This window comes from Sarcophilus harrisii, chromosome 2, assembly GCF_902635505.1.
Source record: "Sarcophilus harrisii chromosome 2, mSarHar1.11, whole genome shotgun sequence".
In the NCBI taxonomy this organism is placed as follows: Eukaryota; Metazoa; Chordata; class Mammalia; order Dasyuromorphia; family Dasyuridae; genus Sarcophilus; species Sarcophilus harrisii.
In genome coordinates this window covers 452222336-452243150 of record NC_045427.1, presented here as the reverse complement: position 1 = coordinate 452243150, position 20815 = coordinate 452222336, and the positions used below count along the sequence as shown (strand labels likewise).

Sequence of the window (20815 nt, the reverse complement as noted above, 5' to 3'; positions counted from 1 at the left end):
CCTCACAACCCTGGGATGTAAGTGCTACTATTACTGCTATTTGTAGATGAAGAAACTCTTAAGTCTTTAAGTGACTTGCCCAGTGTCACATAGTAAGTCTCTTAAGTTAGATTTGAACTCAGATTTTCCTGGCTCTAGGCCCAGTGCTCTTCCCCACTGAGGCTTCTAGCTCCTGCACTGACTATTGCAATATACAAGGCAGACATTCCAAATCTTTGTGTCCCTCCTAAAGCTTTCTTTATTCCTTTTTCCTTTCCTCTCTCAACAGAGAACACCAAGAAAAAAGAAGTCATTTTTCATGTGGCCCTCTCTCCCCAATCATTCTTTCTTTTCACCTCCCTTCCATTTCCCTCAAAATTCCAGTCTCTGATTAAGAAATGGCCCTTCTTCTGGCCAAGGTCAACCCTTCTCTGCCCTGAGTTCTCTCCCCTCTAGACTCCTCCATAAACCTGTTCATTCGATTAATTTAATTTGTCAATAAAAAATTTATTAAGTGCCTGGTCTGGGCGAGACTCTCTATTTGGTGCTGGGGACTTAATGGGCGTAGGTGGAGGGAAAGAGTCTCTGCCTTCAAAGAACTTACATCCCTACTAGAGGGATAAAGGACCACCTGGGACATGATTAGGAAACTCCATCCAACAAAGGAAGGCACACCTTCTTTAACTACAGAACTGAGTACATAGCTAGTAATGTGTCAGAGACAGGACTTGAACCTGGATTTTCCTAGCTTTATGGCCAGGGAGGTATAAAGCATGGGATAGGAGTAAGGATGGGATGGAAGCAGAATAAATAACTCAGGATATGGTAATGGAGGGGAGGGGGAGAAGGGAAGCAGGGGCCAGAGAAAGGGAAGATTTTCTGAACATTTCAAGGTTTGTCACCTGGAAGCACTGGTTTTAATCTTTCTGGTACCAGGAAGCCAAATTTCCATAATACAGATGCAAATAGGAACTTAAAAATCAGCTATCCAAAAAATGGAAGGAGTGTTTTTGAAAGATAATGAGTTCTCTGTCACTGATGATCTTCAAACAACAACAATAGCAACCAAAAACTTTTACCTCTACTTGTTAAATTTATTGCAAGAAATATTATTTTTGAGATATGGGTGGGACTATATGGCAACTGAGGTCCCTTTTTTCCAACTCTGAAATTCCATGATTCTGTCCCTTCCAACTGTGAGGTTCTATTGTTATTCAGCCTGCTTTAACTTAACAGGTCCCACATGATGGATGCTTCCAGCCAGGGCAACTCCCATTTCTCTAGCACTTCAGGGCATACTCAGTGCTTTCTCACCTTAGGTGAGGGAGGTAGACATGACATTATTCCCATTTGACAGAGGAAAAAACTGCTGCCCAGAAAGGTTGTGACTTGTTTATTATGGTCACCCCTCTATAAAGCATCAGAGGTAAGTTTGGAATCTGTATGTTCTGATTTAGATCAGCTGTTCTTTTACTTTACGTTTTACTGCCTAGAGATTTTTCTAATGTCCTATTGTGATGATTTTTTTCCTCCACCACCCCCACAAAAACTGTCCTTGAGCTGGGAAAGAACCATGGATTGGGCCTGCTCTCTCATCTAGATAAATGTCCCTTTGCAGGAAGCGCCAGTACTTGGGGCAAGATATGAGGGAGGTCGGGGGCTTTCTTTGGGGTGAGCCACAAGAAGCTGCCTCTGTTCTGTTGACCAGAAAGCCCCACCCTGTTCTTTCCACACAGAGCTTTGATTTTTTTCCCCCTTTCCTTGCAATCAAACTCCCCAAAACACAGACTCAGTAAGCTGCGGGGAAGAAAATGAATGTGTCCTCAGTGGGTGGGTTTCCCACATTAAACAAAACAAAAATCCCTCATGAAAATACAGGCAAACATTACTCTTCAAAATCAGTGCTTGGGATTTTTAAACATCCTTCAAAATTTAAATAGTAGTGACTCATGGTTTGCAATATGTCCAAGGATTAGCTCATGGTAAAAAGTATTTATAGACCATTTTCCTTCTTTTCTTTGAAAGGATATTAGAGCTAATGAAAAACTACTGTCCATGGAACCTTAACATTGTCACATGAATGGAATATCTCATCCAAGAATGTAAGTGGGGAACATTCGCACAGTGGGGTGCCCTTTCCAGGAATAATAAATGTCTTTTTTGTTGAAGAAGCTTATTCAGTGGCAATTATGACTGCTGTAATCAACCAGGGCTGTCTCAGGTATATTAAATTTTCTCTAAGGGGAAATAATCAGAAGGTACACACCTGGCCATTAGTATCTTTGTACCAACTGCATAGAGTCCCAGAACATTACAGAATCACCTTAATGTAATCTATAATCATTCATGAGAAATCAACTTAGCAATTCACATACTGCCCATATGACAATTCTTTTCTGTTCTGGCTAGAAACTCTGAGGGTCTTCCCCTTCCAAAATGATTCTCTTGTGATGGCAAATCAAGCCATCTTTTGAAACTGAGACCTTGGAAAGACCTTAGATTAAAAAGGCCAGGGTCACCTCTTTTATGCTGAGCTATGGCCAGTCATCTTGACATTTGTCTTGCCAGTGGACTCTCATGACTACTGAAGAACGAGTGAGGCTGATGATTCTGCACAGTCCTGCCTCCTAAAATCCAATTCATGCACAAGTCATCCTCCTCATGATATCATTGGTCCTCTTTCAGAACGTAAGACAAACAACAAGTATAATACTGTATAGCTAGAAGAATGGTCCACTGAGTCATTGGAATTGTTAAATGACTTGCCATTGGTAACTCAATTAGGTAATTGTCAGAATTGTGATTTGAATTCAGGTCTCCCTGACTTTGAGTGCAGCATTGTGCCATACAGCCTCCTATGTGAGCACAGTATTTAATCTTCTTAGGGCACAGCTTGCTCATCTGCTAAATGAAAGATGGGTACTAGTGATCTCTAGGTTCTCCTTTAGCCCTAAGTCTTATAATACTTTTTGAAGAGAACAAAAGGGGCTGGGGGACTGGAGGAGAAAGCAGCTCATGATTGTTTTCTGTATTTGAGTATTTGAAAGGCAATTATAAAGGATTAGATTTGTTCTGCTTGGCCCCAGAAAACAGAAATAGTAGCAATGAGAGAAAATTATAGGGTTATAGGTTTTGGCTCTGAATAAGGGGAAAAAAAATGCTCACGATAAGAGAAGTACAATGGCTCCTCAAAAGACTTCACTAATGTTTTTCGGGCAGAAGCCAGAAGTTGTCAGGAATATTGTAAAGAGGATTTATATTTGGGACCATGTTGGGTTATATGAGCTCCCAAAATTCTTCCAACTAACTCTGAGGTTTAGTACCTTAGAGATCTAGTTTAATACCTTATTTTATAGATGAGGAAACAGACCCCAATAGTGAATCCAAGGTCTTTACCATTTATTAGCTGTCTGAACTTAAGGAAGTCACTTTCCCATTTAAGACTTCATTTTCCTCATCTGTAAAATTAAGAAGTTGGACCTGATAATGTTCAAGGCTCTTGCTAGCTCCAACAAATTATGTATGACTCAGTTTTATTTCACTGAGGACTAAATTGGGCCCATAAACAACTCACTTGCCCCAAAGACCTGAATATGAAATACAAAGCTAAAAAAATCAATTAAATTTTTAGTTTTAAGGGACCCTAGAGGTCACCTAGGCTGCGCTCCTAATTTTACAGATAAGACAACTGAGGCCTAGAGAGGTTAACTAACTTGTTCAAGAACATACCATGAATAAATAGTAGAGCTGGTATTTGAACTCAGGTTCCTTGACTTCACTCTTGTGTGCTTTATGTGCTTTTTCTTGCCCCTTGCTCTCTTAGCTCAGGTGCATGCAGCCTTTGAGTCTTATTCTTCAGGGTTGCTTCAAGCAAATCTCCTATCCAAAAGTATTTTTGCTTTAGAAGTGAGAAAGTAGGAATTATCTATTAGGAAGAATTAATCTGGAGCCCTCTGTGATAGCCTGAGTTTATTTCTCTTATGGATCTGCCCTTCTCAGATAGCCAATGTAAGATCCCACTATAGGCTGGTTCCATGGATTCACTGCATTACTCCTTGTGCAACTTCAGGAACATCAGTTCCATATCCTAGGCCATGGTTTTCTTTTCTGTAACCTAGGGATACTGGACTTAATGATGTTCAAGTACTCTTTTAGCTTTAATATTCTTTGTTTTTAGGCCAGCTGCAGCTCTACTACCTCGTGATTGTCCTTTTCATGTTTCTATCACAAGCAATTAAAGAGCAAGAAGCAATCCTTGAATATATTCCAACTGACCAAAGGCCATTTGGATTCCAACTAATACATTTTGGGGCAGAGATCACACTTGGAAAATTTTATGTGAAAAGGAAAGTTCTTACAAGAGTTAAGAGGAACTAGAAATTGGGAGCTACCACAAAACTGTTTTGTAGGCCAATCTGCAACTCAATTTGCTACCACAACTATCTCATACACTGCACATGGTCACTCATGTGCACATACACATGCCCTCACATTCTCACACATATATAGGTCAGACCCACATGTCCCTTTCACACTCTTATATGCACATACACCCTCATGTGCCCTCTCTCACACTCATAGTTACAACACAGACACATATACACACACAGCTCCTCAGATTTTCATACTCTCCCATGTATTCTCACATTTTCATAGCACAGACATAGTCTTGTATTTTCATATATATATATCCTCATACACACACATGCTCTTCACATTGTCACACACCTATATCTTAACACACTCTCATATATATATATATATATATATATATATATATATATATTCAATCATATACATCTTCATACTAACACTTCACAAATCTTGTTTTTTTGTTACCATATGAATGTTGTGCACAAAAAATGTTCCAACAAGCTTCACAGCTTGCCTTCAGAAGCCAGGAAAATAAATTAACTAGGATCTGGAATGAAATGATGTCTCTATGACTCTGCCTTTACCAAGGTGCCAGACAATGACTGAGGAGCAATTATAACTGAATTCAGTTTAAGCCAACCAATATTTATTAAGAGCTTAAAATGTATAAAGCATTGGACTAAGTACTAAGAACCCAAAGACAGTCCCAGTTTCAATAAGTTTATAATTTAATAAGAAAAAAAATCTAAAAGGAAAGAAAATCAAGTCTCTGCAACATGACTATCTATCATTTACTAAAAAGTACAATAAGCAGCAAGGAGAGGTCTAGGCAAAGTACTGGTATAAATTAGAGATTCCTCTTACCTGAAGCAATATAGTTGGAATTTTAGAGAAGACTTACAGGAGAGGGAGGCAGCTATGCTTCCAGGAAGCAAAGTAATTCAATGGATGGACATGGGTAGGAGTTTAACACAGGCATGGGGGTAAAGAAATGGAGACATGAGGGGGTAGAATAAGAGTGAAAGAGCAAAATCCAGATTGACAAAATATAATTTATTATATGAATATGAAAGGGAATATTATATGAATATTGAAATATATGAACAAAAATGTTATGAGATAAGGCTGGACAGATGGACTGAGCTACATTATGGAAGGCCTTGAATGCCAGAGTCAGGAGTTAACCTTATTCAGCTGGCACTAGGTTGTCATTGAAGATTATAAATTATTTATCTAAATCTTAGAATTAGACTGGTAGACCAATGATAAAAGGCTAAATTATTAATCTTATAAAATACAACTATGATAAGGTTGATTTTTTGTGTAACTAGGAATTCTCATTATTTTATAATTATATTATAATCATAATATCTTGTGAAGACATTGCAAAGCCTGTAAAATATCAGGACTATTTGAATGTTATTTATATTGATGCAATGAAAAAAACAGTTGTAGTTGACTAAAACTGTTTCTTTCCTAGAAGCAACCTTGTTAGGATAGATAGATTAGGGAATTTTTAATATGTTAGAGGTTATAGTAGAAAGTATAATTGTTATGGAGTCAGAAGATGTTTCAAATTCTGACTCTAATACTGATTAACTCTATGACCTTGAGCAAACTTCTTTACGGACCCTCAGCTTCATAATACTCACAAGGGGGAAGGCAATTTGGGTTACTAGGGAAATTAGAGCAAAAGTCACCAGCTATTCTAATTCTACCCATTCCTTTCAATTTTGCTCCCCAAGTTGATTTCAAGGGCAAACAAGGGCATTGTGGACACTGAAAAGAGCCATCCAATTGTAGCCTCAGCCAATTCCATTGTAGTTTTGATAAGTGGAATTCTCAGGATGATTTGAAGGGGAACTGGTCTAGCAAATTATTGGACATTTCTTTTCCTTATTTTCCCATAATCCTTCACAGGGATTCAACCTATGTGCTAGGGGCATTGTTTTAGATTTTTTGAGATTCCATAGACACCATCAGCACAAACAGATTGTTGTAATATGATGGAAAGAGTTCTGACTCAAAAGTCAGAGGACCCAGGTATAAATCTCATTTTTCACATTTATTGTTTGTGTGATCTTTGGTAAATCTGTTAGCTTCCCTGGGCTTCACTTAATCTTTAAATGATGGAGTTGGAATAGATGGACTCCAAAGATCCTTTTAGCTCTGGAACTGGGACTCATCACATATCACCTCCTTCTTTTGTTCCACGACCAGCCCTCCCAACTTTCTAGTTGGGCATCTTTTTGATAATATGTCTTCTGGTATCCAGTTTCGGCTGGCAACGTGCTCCCTCCGCTATGTATCTCTCCATGGCCTTTGGAATAGTGATCTGCAACTTTAACTCTGGAGACAATTATTTCATAATTCACAGTTAAATTAAATAACAGGAAGAGAAATACTGAGGTATTTTTTCAAAAGGATGCAATCTGGCATACTTTCTTCTTCCTTTTCAATTCTGATCCTAGTTCATTGTCCATTTTCAATAACCAGTCAAAATTTAGCACCATTTGAACAGCTCTATGAACTGTCCATCCAAGTGTGTACCATCATTTATTAATTTAGTTTTTTGAGGCTTAAAAGACTTTGGCAAAAGAGTCAAGTTGGCCTGTAAATGTGGAAAGCAAGTCATCTTTCCCTTACACACCTGTGTGGGGACTGAGATAAGAGAATGTTAGGGAGGATTCATTTTAATTCACACAAGGAAAGAATCATATGATGAGGCAGATTCCATATTAATAACTCATATACAATACTTTGACATTCACAAAACTCTGACTTTACTATCCTCTGAGATGGGTATTACAAATATTATTGTCCCCATTTAATATTTAAGACAATTGAAGTCTTCAACTGAATGATGAAGTCTTATACAACTAGCAAATGTCAGAGCTGAACCTGGATGTTCAAATTCCTGACTATAAATGCAGGTCTCTTTCTATCACACCATGAAACTTCTCCTTATAATACAGACAAATTAGAAGTGGAGCTGCATAGGAGTGGAATGCACTGGCTCCCAAGATAAATGAGTTCCCCATCATATCAAGAGTACAAATAGAAGCTATCAAGATTTTTGTAGGGGGAGACTTTGTGTAGTGAGCAGATTTTCTTTGCTCTAAGAATGTTCTCGGCTCTGAAACTCTGGTTACAGGACTTCTCAAACATACACGGCATTAATAAGAATTCTTAGTTTCTTTTTCTTTCATGTAACTACACAAGACTGAATTGAGAAGAGTCACCCTTAGCTCCTTACTGTTTATCTAGCTCCCCTTCCCTTTCTTTTATTCCTCTTCTGATCTCATTCTGATCCTGCTTTTCTTTTCTTTTCTTTCTCTAACTCATTCTTATCACTTGATTAATTTAAACACTTACTTTTCAAAGCCTTGTTCACCCATACATCTAATGCTTCATTAAAACACATACAATTCATTAGGTTAGCAATCTTATCATTGTAAATCCTAGATCAGACCTCTTGATGTTGTTGTGCCAGAGTTCTCTTTTATCATCCTGATTGAGTTTTCCTAATTGTCCCAACTCAGTTTCCCTAAATTGTCTTACCTTGGTTTTCCTGAATTGTTCTGCCTCAGTTTCTATCTCTCCCTCCTGATCATGATGATCCAGATAAGGAGAAAGACCTTCTATCTTAGGCATCATCAAAATGTTGGTGCTTCTCCCCATTCTGTAATCCTAATTATCAGATGTCCCCCATACCTCCCCTCACCCTGTTAGAATCAGATTGTTAGTCCCATGTTCCCGCTCTCAGCACCCTGACTCCGCCCCTGTCTTGGTGTACCTACTGAGTCTCAGCTATGTGTATATATGTCACATTGTTGGCTGGATTTTTGGAGACGATAGTTTCATTCAGCCTTGGGACAAAACCATGGATCCATTTGGTCCCAGTAAATCTCTCCCTTTCAAATAAAATATTAAATACTCTAATCTCTATCTTGCCTCAGTTTCTCCGGCATTACAACATGTCATCCAATGAGACAATCTGAAAATTGTGCATAATGAGAAGACCCAAAATATATCACAAAATGAGACAAACTAAAGTTGATGAGCCAATGAGATATTTTATACTGTCAACCAATTAAAGGACTTGAGACACATCATAAAATGAAACAGTTCAAGGTAGAGAATAGAGTAAACAAAATTTTATAGCATTGGATGATCCAAGACATATTAGCTAATGAAATATCTCAAGCCATGTCACTCAGTGGGAAACTACAAGGTATCACTGAAAGGGATATCCTGAGATATGTATCCCCAAGATTTAATTAAGATGGACATCTTGAGTCATATCATCAAATGGAGCAAACCAAAATATTTGTGTCATCCAGTGAGATATCCTTCATTCCCTATTTTTTTCAAATAGTTTATAAAGCATTGGGGCTAATTGTTCTTTGAATGTTTGGTAGAATTCACATGTAAATCCATCTGGTTCTGGGGATTTTTTTTTAGGGAGTTGATTAATAGCTTGTTCTATTTCTTTTTCTGAAATGGGACTATTTAAGAAATTTACTTGCTCCTCTATTAATCTGGGAAGCCTATATTTTTGGAGGTAGTCATCCATTTTGCTTAGGTTATCAAATTTATTGGCATAAAGTTGGGCAAAGTAACCCCTTATTCTTTCTTTAATTTCCTCTTAATTGGTGGAAAGTTCTCCCTTTTCATTTGTAAGACTACTAATTTGATTTTCCTCTCTCCTTTTTCTAATCAAATTTACCAAAGGTTTATCAATTTTATTGGTTTTTTCATGAAACCAACTCTTAGTTTCATTTATTAGCTCAATAGTTTTTTTTACTTTCAATATTATTAATTTCTCCTTTCAATTTTAGAATTTCAAGTTTAGCAATTGATTGGGGGTTTTTAATTTGGTCTTTTTGTAGTTTTTTAAGTTGCAAGCCCAATTCATTGATCTTCTCTTTCTCTATTTTATTCAAGTAAGCCTTTAAGGATATAAAATTCCAGTGAGATATCCTAAATTGTGTTACCTAACCAGACATTTTGAAGTGTGTCTCTAAATCCCAAAAAACAACATTCTAATACATCAATATAGTAAAATCTTCCCCCACCTCAGACTTCATATCATGAAAAAATTATTTGATAATAAAATCAACCAAATGAAGTCGTTTAGTAGTGTCTGCTTTCCATCTTTTCACACTTGCTAGACAATAAATATGGTTGTTCATTCAAAAGTTCTCTGACTTTTGAGCCAGAATTCTTTCCATCATATTACAACAATCTGTTTGTGCTAGTAGTATCCATGGAATCTCAAAAAATCTAAAACAGTGCTCCTAGCACATAGGTTGAATCCCTGTTCCCCTTGGCTTGAAGCTATCCCACATAAGAACCAAGAGACAGGAGAGACTGCAATGAATCTCTCCAATCACCCTGACACAAAGGTTTAGGTTGGCTATCTTCTATCACGGTCTGACTTACTTGTAATTGTCATCTTCGACAAACTTCTGAAGCTCTTCAATATAGCGAACAGACTTCAAATACTTTTGCACATGTGGTAATGTTATGAGGTGATCTGTAAAAATCAAAGAAAACTCATTTCAAAAACAAAATTTGGCTCAATTCCTCAAGTGAACAAAAGTCTATAATTCCTATAGAAGCACAAAGAAAAAGAATGACAAATCCCTGCCCTCAAGGAGATGACTATTCAACTGAAGAAAGGGAAGGGTGAGGTAAGTGCAAAGGAGAGGTACAGGCAAAATCCTATCAGAAACTGAAGGAGAGACTATTTTCACATGAAAAGGTGGAGAGTGAAAAGGGAGAGAGTTGGTTTCATGTGAAGATACTATCTGAGTAGGGGCTTAAAAGAAAAGAAAGACTTGAAAAAAGAAAATTAAAAAAAAAGAAAGAAGAAAAAAGAGAAAGATTCATAATCTAGCTGAAGAGTGGGTATAGTAATAGTGGTAGAAGCCATTATGTCACAGAAAGGAAAAAGAGCAGAATAATAATGAAAAATGCAGAGTAATCTATTTGGTTGTGCCTAATTGGACTTCATACCTCTAGTCTATTCCCTCTGTAGTCTGTTTTCCTCGTCTAAAATGTACAGTACAATCAGGGAAGTAACATGAGATAAAGTTGGTTTGAGCTAGAAGGTGAAGGGCATTGAAATGATCAGGAATTTAAATTTTATTTGGTAGAGAATGGGAAAACACAAGGTTTCTGAGAAGAGGAAGGACATATATAATACAATAGGAAAATTACTCTGGAAGAAGTGTGGAGTGCAGACTATAGAGAGAATAGACCGGAGAAATAAAGACCAATTAGGAAATTCTTATAATAGTCCTAGAAGAAAAGACAGAGACCTGAACTATTGTGGTACCAATAGGAGTGGGGAATAGATAATGGATGCAGAAGATATTTCAGAGATGAAAACACAGAATTTGGCAGTTGATTGGTTGGGGGTGGAAAGACAGAGGAAAGAGTCAGAAATAATTCTGAGATCTTGATGGATTTTCTGGGAGGGGGAATCCCATTATGAAAAACAAAAAAATTGGGATGGGAGAGGCAAAAGATGAAAGATGATGGATTCGCTTGCAGCTATGCTGAATCTGAGGTAGCAGCTTTAGGTGTTTATCTGTCAGCATTCTCTTAGCTTTTTTTCCTTTGGTTTTTCTTCTCTCTGTGTCTCTCTTTCTGTCTCTCTGTCTCTGTCTCTGTCTCTCTTTCTCTCTGTCTCTCTCTCTCTCTCTTTCTCTTTGATATCAAAAGAACTATGAAAAATTTCCATTTTAGGGAAAAAAATAACTCTTATTAGCCCAAGACTTCTCTGATACAGGGCTGATTTCATCAATCACAGTCACCCTATCTTAAGGCATTTATTTAGTCTTCCTTACCCACTGCAATAGGTTGCAGATGGGCTCTAAGTTAGTTCTGGGTGAATCACGTTCTGTATTTTTCAACAGGAACAAAAGGTCAGGACTCACTCACCAATGGGTCAACCACAGAAAAATCAGGAGGTTTTCCTGCCTAAGACCTGCAGTGATTCACAGAATATAAGAATCTCAGAACTGCAAGGAACCTGAAAAGTCATGCAATCCAATTTACAATTAAACAGGAATCCCTGCTCTAATATCCTCAACAAGTAGTCATCCGTCTGCTTAGAGATTCCCAGTGATAGATAACCTGTTACCTCCTGATATAATGTATGTCATTTTGGGACAACTTTTATTGCTGAGAAATTTTTCCTTAATGAAATTAAAATCTATATCTCTTATTATAGCCCACAATTCTGCTCTATTGAACCTAGAAGAATAACTCATTCTTCTTCCATATGACAAGACTAAAATATTTAAAGGACAATAATTATGTCACTTCTAAGCTTTTCTTTAGTGAATATTTTCTAAATGGGCAATTTCAGTATTAAAAGGAAGTCCTGGGTAAGGAAATTCCTTCTTCCAATGCATGTCAGCACCTTTTCTACAACTTTTTCTTTTTTCAAATATAAGTAGAGTTTGGATGAATGAGAAAGAAAACAAATGTTTATGAACTCAATAAATTAAATTAAATTTTAAATGATTAGTTAGTAAATTTTTTTAAAAGATGTAATCTTATCAAGTCACCCACAATACTCCTCAGATCACAGTGCCAGTATGTGTCAAAGCTAGAACTTGAATCTAGGCCTTCTAGTTTTCTTTTCTTTCTTTTTTTTTTTAAATGAAAATATTTTCTTTTCTTTTAAATTAAATTTTCAGAATTTCATTCTTTGCTCTTCACATATTCCTCTCTATTGAGAAAACAATAATAAAAAAAACTGTTACAAATATGTATAGTCAAAGAAAATGAACCACTTTTTCCCAAACAAAATATGTCACAGGTCTTCTAGGTTTTTTTTTGGGGGGGGGAAACTGTGGTTAAGTAGCTTGCTTGGGGTCCCACAGCTATTAAGTAATTTTTTTTGGTCTTTTTTTTTTTTTTGTCTTCCAGTTTTCAAGGCCAATTCTCTATTCACTATAACTGAAAGGTTAAATTCAAGGCCATTCCCCTAAGATTAAATTAGATTAAATTATTGTTGGAAAACGTTTAACAAAATAAACAAAAACACAATAGAACACAGATAACGTAAATTTGTGATTTTCTAAGTCACTATGTGGCAGGCAGGGGTCCATTTCTATTTGCATTTGATACTCAACTATATATACCATATTCGCAGGGGTCCTCAAACTTTTTAAATAGGGGGCCAGTTCACTATCCCTCAGACTGTTGGAGGGCCGGACTATAGTAAAAACAAAAACTTTGTTTTGTTGGCCTTTAAATCAAGAAACTTCATAGCCCTGGGTGAGGGGGATAATCGTCATCAGCTACCACATCAGGCCCAAGGGTCATAGTTTGAAGACCCCTGCTACCATATGTACTATAGCATACTAATTTTCATTTCCTCTAAAAATTCCTAGTTCATAGGATCACTGGATTTATCTGGAAGGAACTTAAAAAGTCATTTAGTCCTTGCTCTAATTTTACAGATGAAGAAAATTGAAGTTCAACATTGAGTTCCTCTAGATTCTTCAAGTGTTTTAGATTCTAGTTCTCTTCTATACTTGGTCACCTTTTCTGGATGAGCTCCAAAGCTAAGTACTACAGCCTTGGTCAAAGAGAAGTCTATTGCACTGGAAAGAATATGTGGCTTGGATTCCAGGAGGATGGGGACTGTCTTTGGTTTTTCTTTGAATCCCTACCACTTATATAATGCCTGGCACCCAGTAGAAATAGTAGGTATATTATAAATGTTTATTGACTGAATGACTGATTCAGGACACCTGTGTTCAGTCCCAGGTGAAAAATCACCTTAGTTCTGAGCTTTAGTTTGACACAATGGCTAAAATGTTGAGATTGGACTCCAGAAGGCAGAAGTTCAAATATGGCCTCATATTTGGCCATTTGCTAAATGGTTATGTGATCCTCCCCAGATCATTTAACTTCTCTTTGCCTCAATTTTATCATCTGTACAATAGGAATAAAAATAGTTCCTCTTAGAATTGTTTTGATATTTGTAAAGCACTCAGCACCTAGCACATAGTAGGCTGTTCGTTTTCATCTTCCCTTACTCTATGGGATTTGAAATAGCTATTTCAAATGATTATCAAGATATAATCAAATAAGATAATAGATAATAAAATGCTTTGCAACTAGATATAAACTTATTTTTAGAGATCTCAACAATAATTCCACCACTGGACGGTTTGATAAAATAAATTAAAACTTGTCCCCAAATCCTGGCATTAAAAATACTGCTGTTTAGGATATTTGCCTCAAAGGATTGAGAGTTTTATTTTTTCTTGATGGCACAGACTGTGCTGAATCTATTTCTCAAGCAATCATCGTAATCCTCTTAATTTAAGAATAAACATGAGCTGTATAACCTAAGTTTAATTATCCACTTTGATGGCCTTCATAGGGAAGGCACTACTCCTGGGAATCTATGCTTAATCAATATTCAAGGACCATTCTTTCCTGTTGCAGGCTTTTCCTTAGAGCCTTCACATTAGACTTAAATACTATCCACAGTATCACATTTCTCATTTTCTACTCGGATCTAGAATTTTCCAAAGAGTTAGGCAACTCCCTAAGGCTAAATTACAGAGTAGGAGTCAATCATCTTTGGCAAGGGGAATGTTCACCATCAGGACTTCCTTCTACTGATAAAAGCACTGGCTGTGCCTCCCATTGTCAGTATGTTGGAGGCAGCTGGAAAGAACTCAGAAGATCTGATTATTAAATTTTCAGTGTGAGCATTTATATTTTAGAAATGGACAAACTCTACAAATCACAGTTTAATTTATTGCTTTGTTAATTGACTAGACACAAGGAAGGGATGGAGAAAAAGTCAATAATAAAGATCCAACTTCAAGTCTGTGGTATGTATTTTTTTTCAGAAAACTGCATACCCATCATTCCCCTCGCTCTACCTCAACCTCCAAGCCTCTTCTCCCAATCAATTTTAAAAGCGTACACCCTTCATTGATTTTTAAAATTAAAGAATTTTCCGAGCTAAAAACAAATATCCAAATAATTAGTCATTAGACTTAGGAGTAGGTGGTGAGTAAGGTTGATATATAAATCCTTTTATTAGTTACTATTATTATCATTGGATTTTGCTAGGAATATATATCATGTTGTGCAGCAAAACAAATTTATTAAAAGGATTCCTGTGCAAGAGAGGTTGGACTAGATGACCTTCAAGAACCATTTTAATTCTGAAATTCTGGGACTCTTCAATACTGTCCCTTCCAGTTCTGACATTCTAAGTTTTGTATTTTAAAATTCTATATGGTAAGGCCCTAACTCTAGCCTTGTATGTTCCATGTTCTAATCCTCTAATGTTCCAGAGATCCTTCCAGCTCTAACATTCTATTATCCCAAGAGTCTGTGCATATTCCATTTATAAAGGTAGGATTCTATTAATAAGTTTTAAAATAGGAAAGTTACATAGGAAAAAAAGCTATGAGTAAGTTATTTGAAAGAAAACAAAGGCTAGGTTTCTAATGCACCAAAGTAATCATGGAATCATAGACTCTTAAAGGCATAAGGGATTTGGGAGGGAAAAGAGTCCAATCACTACTTAAGTGGAAATCCCCTCAGTAAATCCCTGAAAAGTATTCATCTCACTTTTACTTCAAATTCTCCCATAATGGGGAACACCCCCTTACCCCAGGGCATTTCAATCTACTTTTGGAGCACTTTAATTATTAAGGAAGACTTTTCTAGCAATTATAATGAATGGAAATCTGCCTTTCCACAATTTCCACTCAAAGAATTGTTTTCTTCTGAATTGAGTAGAACAAGTTCTACTCAATTACTACTTCTCTATTCTACTTCTCTATTACAGCCCTTCAGAATCTGAAGAAAGACATCACGTCTCTACCAAGCTTTCTTTCCTCCAGACTTACTTAACCAAACTAACCTTCATCATTTTAAATAGTTTATCTATAGCAAGGTTTCTGGGCCTTTGATCACTTTCTGGATTACTTCTAGTTTGTCAAAGCCCATTCTAAACTTGTGGCACCCAGAGATGACTACTCCAGATGAATGACCAGGGTGAAGGGCAGCAGGAGACATGCCTCCCTTTACAATTTCCCTAAGTAATGTTCCCTAAATTTCCTTTGGTTCCTAAATTCCAAATAAGGTTTGGAGATCCCAGGATGGCACTTACTATGAGTTAAAAACAAGTCTTCTCTTTCATTCTTTACTTCTACACACATATTCTTAGATAATTTTGTGCTCAACGAAAATCCTCCAGAACACAATATCAAATGTCAATAGAACAACATCTGGGATGTTGGGGAAATACATTGGTTCAAACACTCACTAAGCTGGGTCCAAACACTTCACTGGTGGTTGCTATGGTGAGCTGAGAAGGGGGAATCAAAGCGTGTTCTGCTATATGGAAGACTATCACTTCTAACTTCTGGGTTAGATTTTAGCAGTCACCTAGCCAACCCAACACTTTCAGGTAGGGAAATATAGGGCTGGACAACAAAAGGTCATGTCTTTAGCAAATGGTGAGCCAAGATTCTAATCTGAGTTTTCTTTCTCCAAATCTAATTCTCTTTCCACTAAACTACAATGTCTTTATGTTCCATGATGTCATCGTTATATCCATGGAAGGAAGCAGAGGAGTGAAACTGGCAGCAGTAACGTCTTCTTGGCTTTTCCATGAATTCCTACAGCATCTGTTTCCATTATTAAAATGAAGATTTATATTGGGTGGGGAAATGTGGAGAGATGTATATTTGACTTGGATTCAGGAGAACTGCCTGAGTTCATATCCCACTCTAACATTTATTATGTATATGATCTTAGTGCCTCAATTCCCTCATCTGTAAAATGGAGATATTCCCTCCTTCAGTGGGTTTTTGTAGAGAAAGTTTTGAGCTCTACAGAAATATTAATAGTGGTGGTGGTGATGATGATGATGATGATAGAACCTAAAGATTTCTGGTGGGGAAGGCACTTTAGTACAAACTTTTTACTGTTTTGTGCTGGAGAAAAGAGGAAAACACTAACATATAAAAATTACTAACCATAGCTACAGGAGACTTGTAAATCAGCTATTATTCGCAGAATATTGTTCATCTGATTAGATCTTTGTTCATTTTCCATGATGCTTCCTGAAGCTGGGTATGCAGAATCAATGTAGATTAAATCCAGAAGATAAATTCCTGAAATGAAAGTCAATATAAGAACATGAAATGAGCTACCTTCAGTGTAAAGGGAAATGACATCACAGAAATAAATAGAGGCAAATAAACTTCCCTTGCTTGTCTCCTCTCTCTCATCACCTCCCCCTCCCCTCCTTCTACTCTCCCACAAGAAAAGCAGAACATGATTCAAATGTTTGGAAGGCCTGGCAGTTCAGTTCTAATGGCCAGTTCTCATTTTATTCATAAGCCAGTCAACTGCAAGGGAAGTATCTGGGCAGCACTAAAAATTAACATCTGCTAAAAAAAGTTGACCAAATTTTAAACTCATTTAAGTTTGCAGTGAAAATAATTTTGGGGTTGTACCCACTGAGAAATTTCATTAGCCCATGAAAATTGATTTATTGCCTATACTTTGTTAAATTTATATAAAAGTATAGTATTTTTATATTATAAATAATAGATTTATATTATATATAATGTTATAAATAAAGAATGTTAAAAATCATTCATTCATCCCCTCATTTGCTCATTCCAATAGGTATTTTTTGAATACTAAAAATATGCAAAGCCCTATACCGGGTACAGTGGGCTATGTGTCCAAATCTGGATATGACATGGTCCATTCCCTCAAAGAATCTGAAATACAATACCATATAGACTTCTTTGATAGGTCAAAAGATTTGTGATTTCAGTAATGTGTGAGCCCTTCATACCTTCTTATCTAATATGATTCTTGTCTATGACTTTCCATAAAATACTCCATAGCAGAGCTACTAATTCACCCGTTTTGATATCCTTTACTATTTCACAAATACCAATAAGGCACTTATGATATCTATTTCTTATTCCTAATGCTTGTTCCATGGCCAGTCTATGTACTTTTCTAGACATACATGATGTCCTTGATGATATCTTTCTTATTGAGTAATAATTTATTTAATATCCACAACAAATCTTGGCAATCAAACTAAATATAGGACAAGTCACCAAATAAAGTGACAAATTATAAAATATTGACATTTTCATTAAAAACAGCATATGCTTTACTAAATGAAAATACATTTGGTCTATGTTATAAAAAGGACATATAAAATGCTTTATAAATCTTAAAGTACCAAATAAAAGTCAGATCTTACTATCATTCCTGTACTATTTGTATCCTAACTGAACTCTTTCCTTTTTTTAAAAAACCCATTATATATTTTCTTACTTTGCAATATTGTATCGATCATAGATGTATAAAGCTAGAAATAATCTCTGAGAAGTAACCTCATCTGGTCCAGACCTTTTATCAGAGATGGAATTTGAACTCAAGTCCTCTGATTCTGGAGTCAATCAGTTCACTTTCCCCTGTACTATGCTGCCTCTCCTAAAGCATTGTTTCCACATGATTCTTTTTATAGCTTCTTGGATTCTTTATACATGTCCTTCTCTTTAAAGTGACATAATTATCTATTTTATTGATATATCATAATGTATTTAATTATTTCCCAATCATTTCCTTCAATTTTTGTTATAAATAAAGCAACTATATCAATTTTGGGGACACTTAGATGTCACAGTGGATAGAGTGTCTCTGTTGGTCTATGTTGGACTTTCTGGAATCAGAAAGATTTGAGTTCAAATTCAGTTTCAGACATTTAATAGCTTATGACTCTGGGCAAGTCACTAAATCCAGTTTGCTTCAGATTCTTCTGCTGTAAAATGAACTGAAGAAGAAATAGCAAATCATTCCAGTATCTTTGTCAAGAAAACCCCATATGGGGTCACAAGGAGTTAGATAAACTGAACAATAAAAGTCACGATCAATCTTTCTTAGGGTAACTAGTTGGCACAGTAAATAAGAATACCAAGTCTTCCCAAGTTTCTCTGAAACTATCCCCTTCATCATTTCGTACAACACAATAGTATTTCAATTGTTCAGCTATTCTTCAAATGATAGGTACCCCCTTATTTCTAGTTCTTTGCCACCACCAAAAAGTTGCCATAATATTTTTGTATATAGTTATCCTCTTCTTCTTTGATCATTTTGAGGTCATTGTCTGTTCTTCTAGTAATATATTTGGACCATAGTCCAAGGATCCTATGATCATCAGTTTTATGACTCCTATTTGTAATTGCCAACTTGTTCTCCAAAAACTTTATATTTGTTTATAGTTCCACCAACAACACAGGGGACTATTGATATTTCTGTAGCACCATCAACACAGGATTTTTCATGCAAGATGGTATCTTAAATATTGTCTTGATGTATATTTCTTGATCTATTAAGAAATTATCTTACAATTTCTATTTTCATCAACAACCCTTGGAAAGTTGGACGCATCACAACACTATGTTGACTGGGTCAATTACATGATAGTCTCAACTGAGTACTCACTGTTGTACAGAAAAACTTTTATTCTTCTTTGATTGACTCTACTCCACCCCTTCTTAATGACTATTATTTCTCTTCTTTAATTCTTCCTCTTCACCCTCCTTATAGAAGTCCTTGATTCTTATTTTAGTTGGAAAATCTAGGTAATCTGTCATCATCTCCCTGTCATCAACATATACCCCATAGTTCATAATTCTTCTAAGACTTTACCTATTCTCTCCTTATTTATTCCTCTTTCTAAAGAAAAGGAAGCTATTCTCTTTGCTAAAGGGGAGCATGACTAGAATATGAATCTATAATCAGATCAATATGAAAGTATAAAATACAAAAGTTGGATGGATCCTTAAATGTCTTCAGTCAGTTAATCAGCAAGCTTTTATTATATTTAAGGCATTGTATTGGGAATACAAATAAAGGCAAATGCAATGTTTGCTTTCACATGATCTCATATTCTAATCAGAGAGAGAGAGAGAACATGTAAATAACTATGAACATACATGAGATATAGATGAAAGGAAATCTCAGAGGGTAATTACTACCATGAAGGCTATTGCAAAAAGAAAAATTTTATCTAACACTTGAAAGAAACTATAGAATTTAAGAAGCTGAGGTAAAAAGGAAGAACATTGTAGGTTTGGAGCATAGCTGGTACAAAGGTGCAGAGATGGGAAGTTGAATGTTGTGTGAGAAAGACAGTAAGTAGCAGGACAGTTGAAGCTAGATAAGATGATAGACTTTGTAGAAGAAAATTAAGTATAAAAAACTGGATGAATGGCTGTGTGAAGAGCTTTATATGGCAAATAGAAGGACCTTATATTTGATCATTGAGGTAACAGGTGGTCACTAGAGGTTATTGAATAGAAAAGGGTGACATGACCAGATCTATGCTTTAGGAAAATCATTTTGGCAGCTGAGTAGAGAATGATTCAGAGCATTAAGAGATGAGATAGGAAGAACAACATGAAAGCTACTGAATAATCCAGGTGAGAAGGCATGGGGACTTGATTGAATAGCTATGTGAATTGAGAGAAGAGACTGACTCTGTATGAGGGATGTTGTGAAGGTTAAGATGACAAGCTCTGTGTAAGCAGAAATATAAATTTGAGGATAACACCCAAGTTATGAATCTAAGTGACTGAGAGTGGTAGAGTAATAGAGAAATTGGAGGGAAAAATAAAGGGATATTTTAGACATTTTGAGTGTGAGGTGTATACAGAAATCTAGCTCTAGATGTCCAAAAACCAGTTAGTGATGCAGGAGTAGAGGCTAGATACCTTTATAGTTTTACTTTTAGTATTTCCCCTATTTGAAACATGAATGCATTCTGCAATATTTCTGAAAAATCTCTATCCACAAGTCAGTTGGGTTGTGGTGCCTTTGGGGAAGGAGTAAATACCCATTATGAAATGGAGGAAGACTACAAGGACACAGTACAATCTGGGGGTGCTTTCTATCCCTCAGAAAAGCACCCATAAACTAAGAGGTTCCCAGTAGCTGAAGATAAAAGAAGGGGGAGGGAATCACTCCAAATTTTTTTCTCTCTTTGCATTATTTTGTTTCTGACCATGCATTGATGATTTCAACCGTTGGCCCTCAAACTTCTGTCTTACTTCTCCCCTTCATAGAAACACACAGACATTCATACATAACTGTAATTCCCTAAGAAAACTTTAAATTTCTGTGAATGATGTGGGTTTCTCAGAGATGCTACTAATCATTCTTTGGTGGTAACCTTGGGTTTCTTCAGACTAGACCAGAAGAGACAACATAAGCTCTGTTTGTTCCTACCGAACTGGAAAGGATTTGAGTATAGGCTTGGCAACAGACAGTATCTGTCATCCAACAACCAGACGAGCTAAATGGGGAGAGGATAAACACCAGAGGGTTGGCCATTGGGTGATGAATTCTTTTGGCTGCAGTAACT

At 36.3% G+C, this 20815-nt stretch overlaps 1 protein-coding gene across 8 annotated transcripts in view; it reads right to left on the bottom strand.

Annotated features, from left to right (window-relative positions):
* RALGPS1 (Ral GEF with PH domain and SH3 binding motif 1) overlaps positions 1-20815 on the bottom strand; it is a 715060-nt gene that overhangs the window by 146568 nt on the left and 547677 nt on the right. For all 8 annotated transcript variants that reach the window (XR_004232244.1, XR_004232243.1, XM_031954314.1 and 5 more), the window contains 2 exons: positions 16395-16532; positions 9799-9892 (listed from right to left, as the gene is read on the bottom strand). Coding sequence is in view for 6 of the 8 variants with exons in the window: in XM_031954314.1 (XP_031810174.1) it covers positions 9799-9892; positions 16395-16532 (232 nt within the window). In the remaining 2 variants the exon portion in view is untranslated. The remainder of the gene's footprint in view (positions 1-9798; positions 9893-16394; positions 16533-20815) is intronic.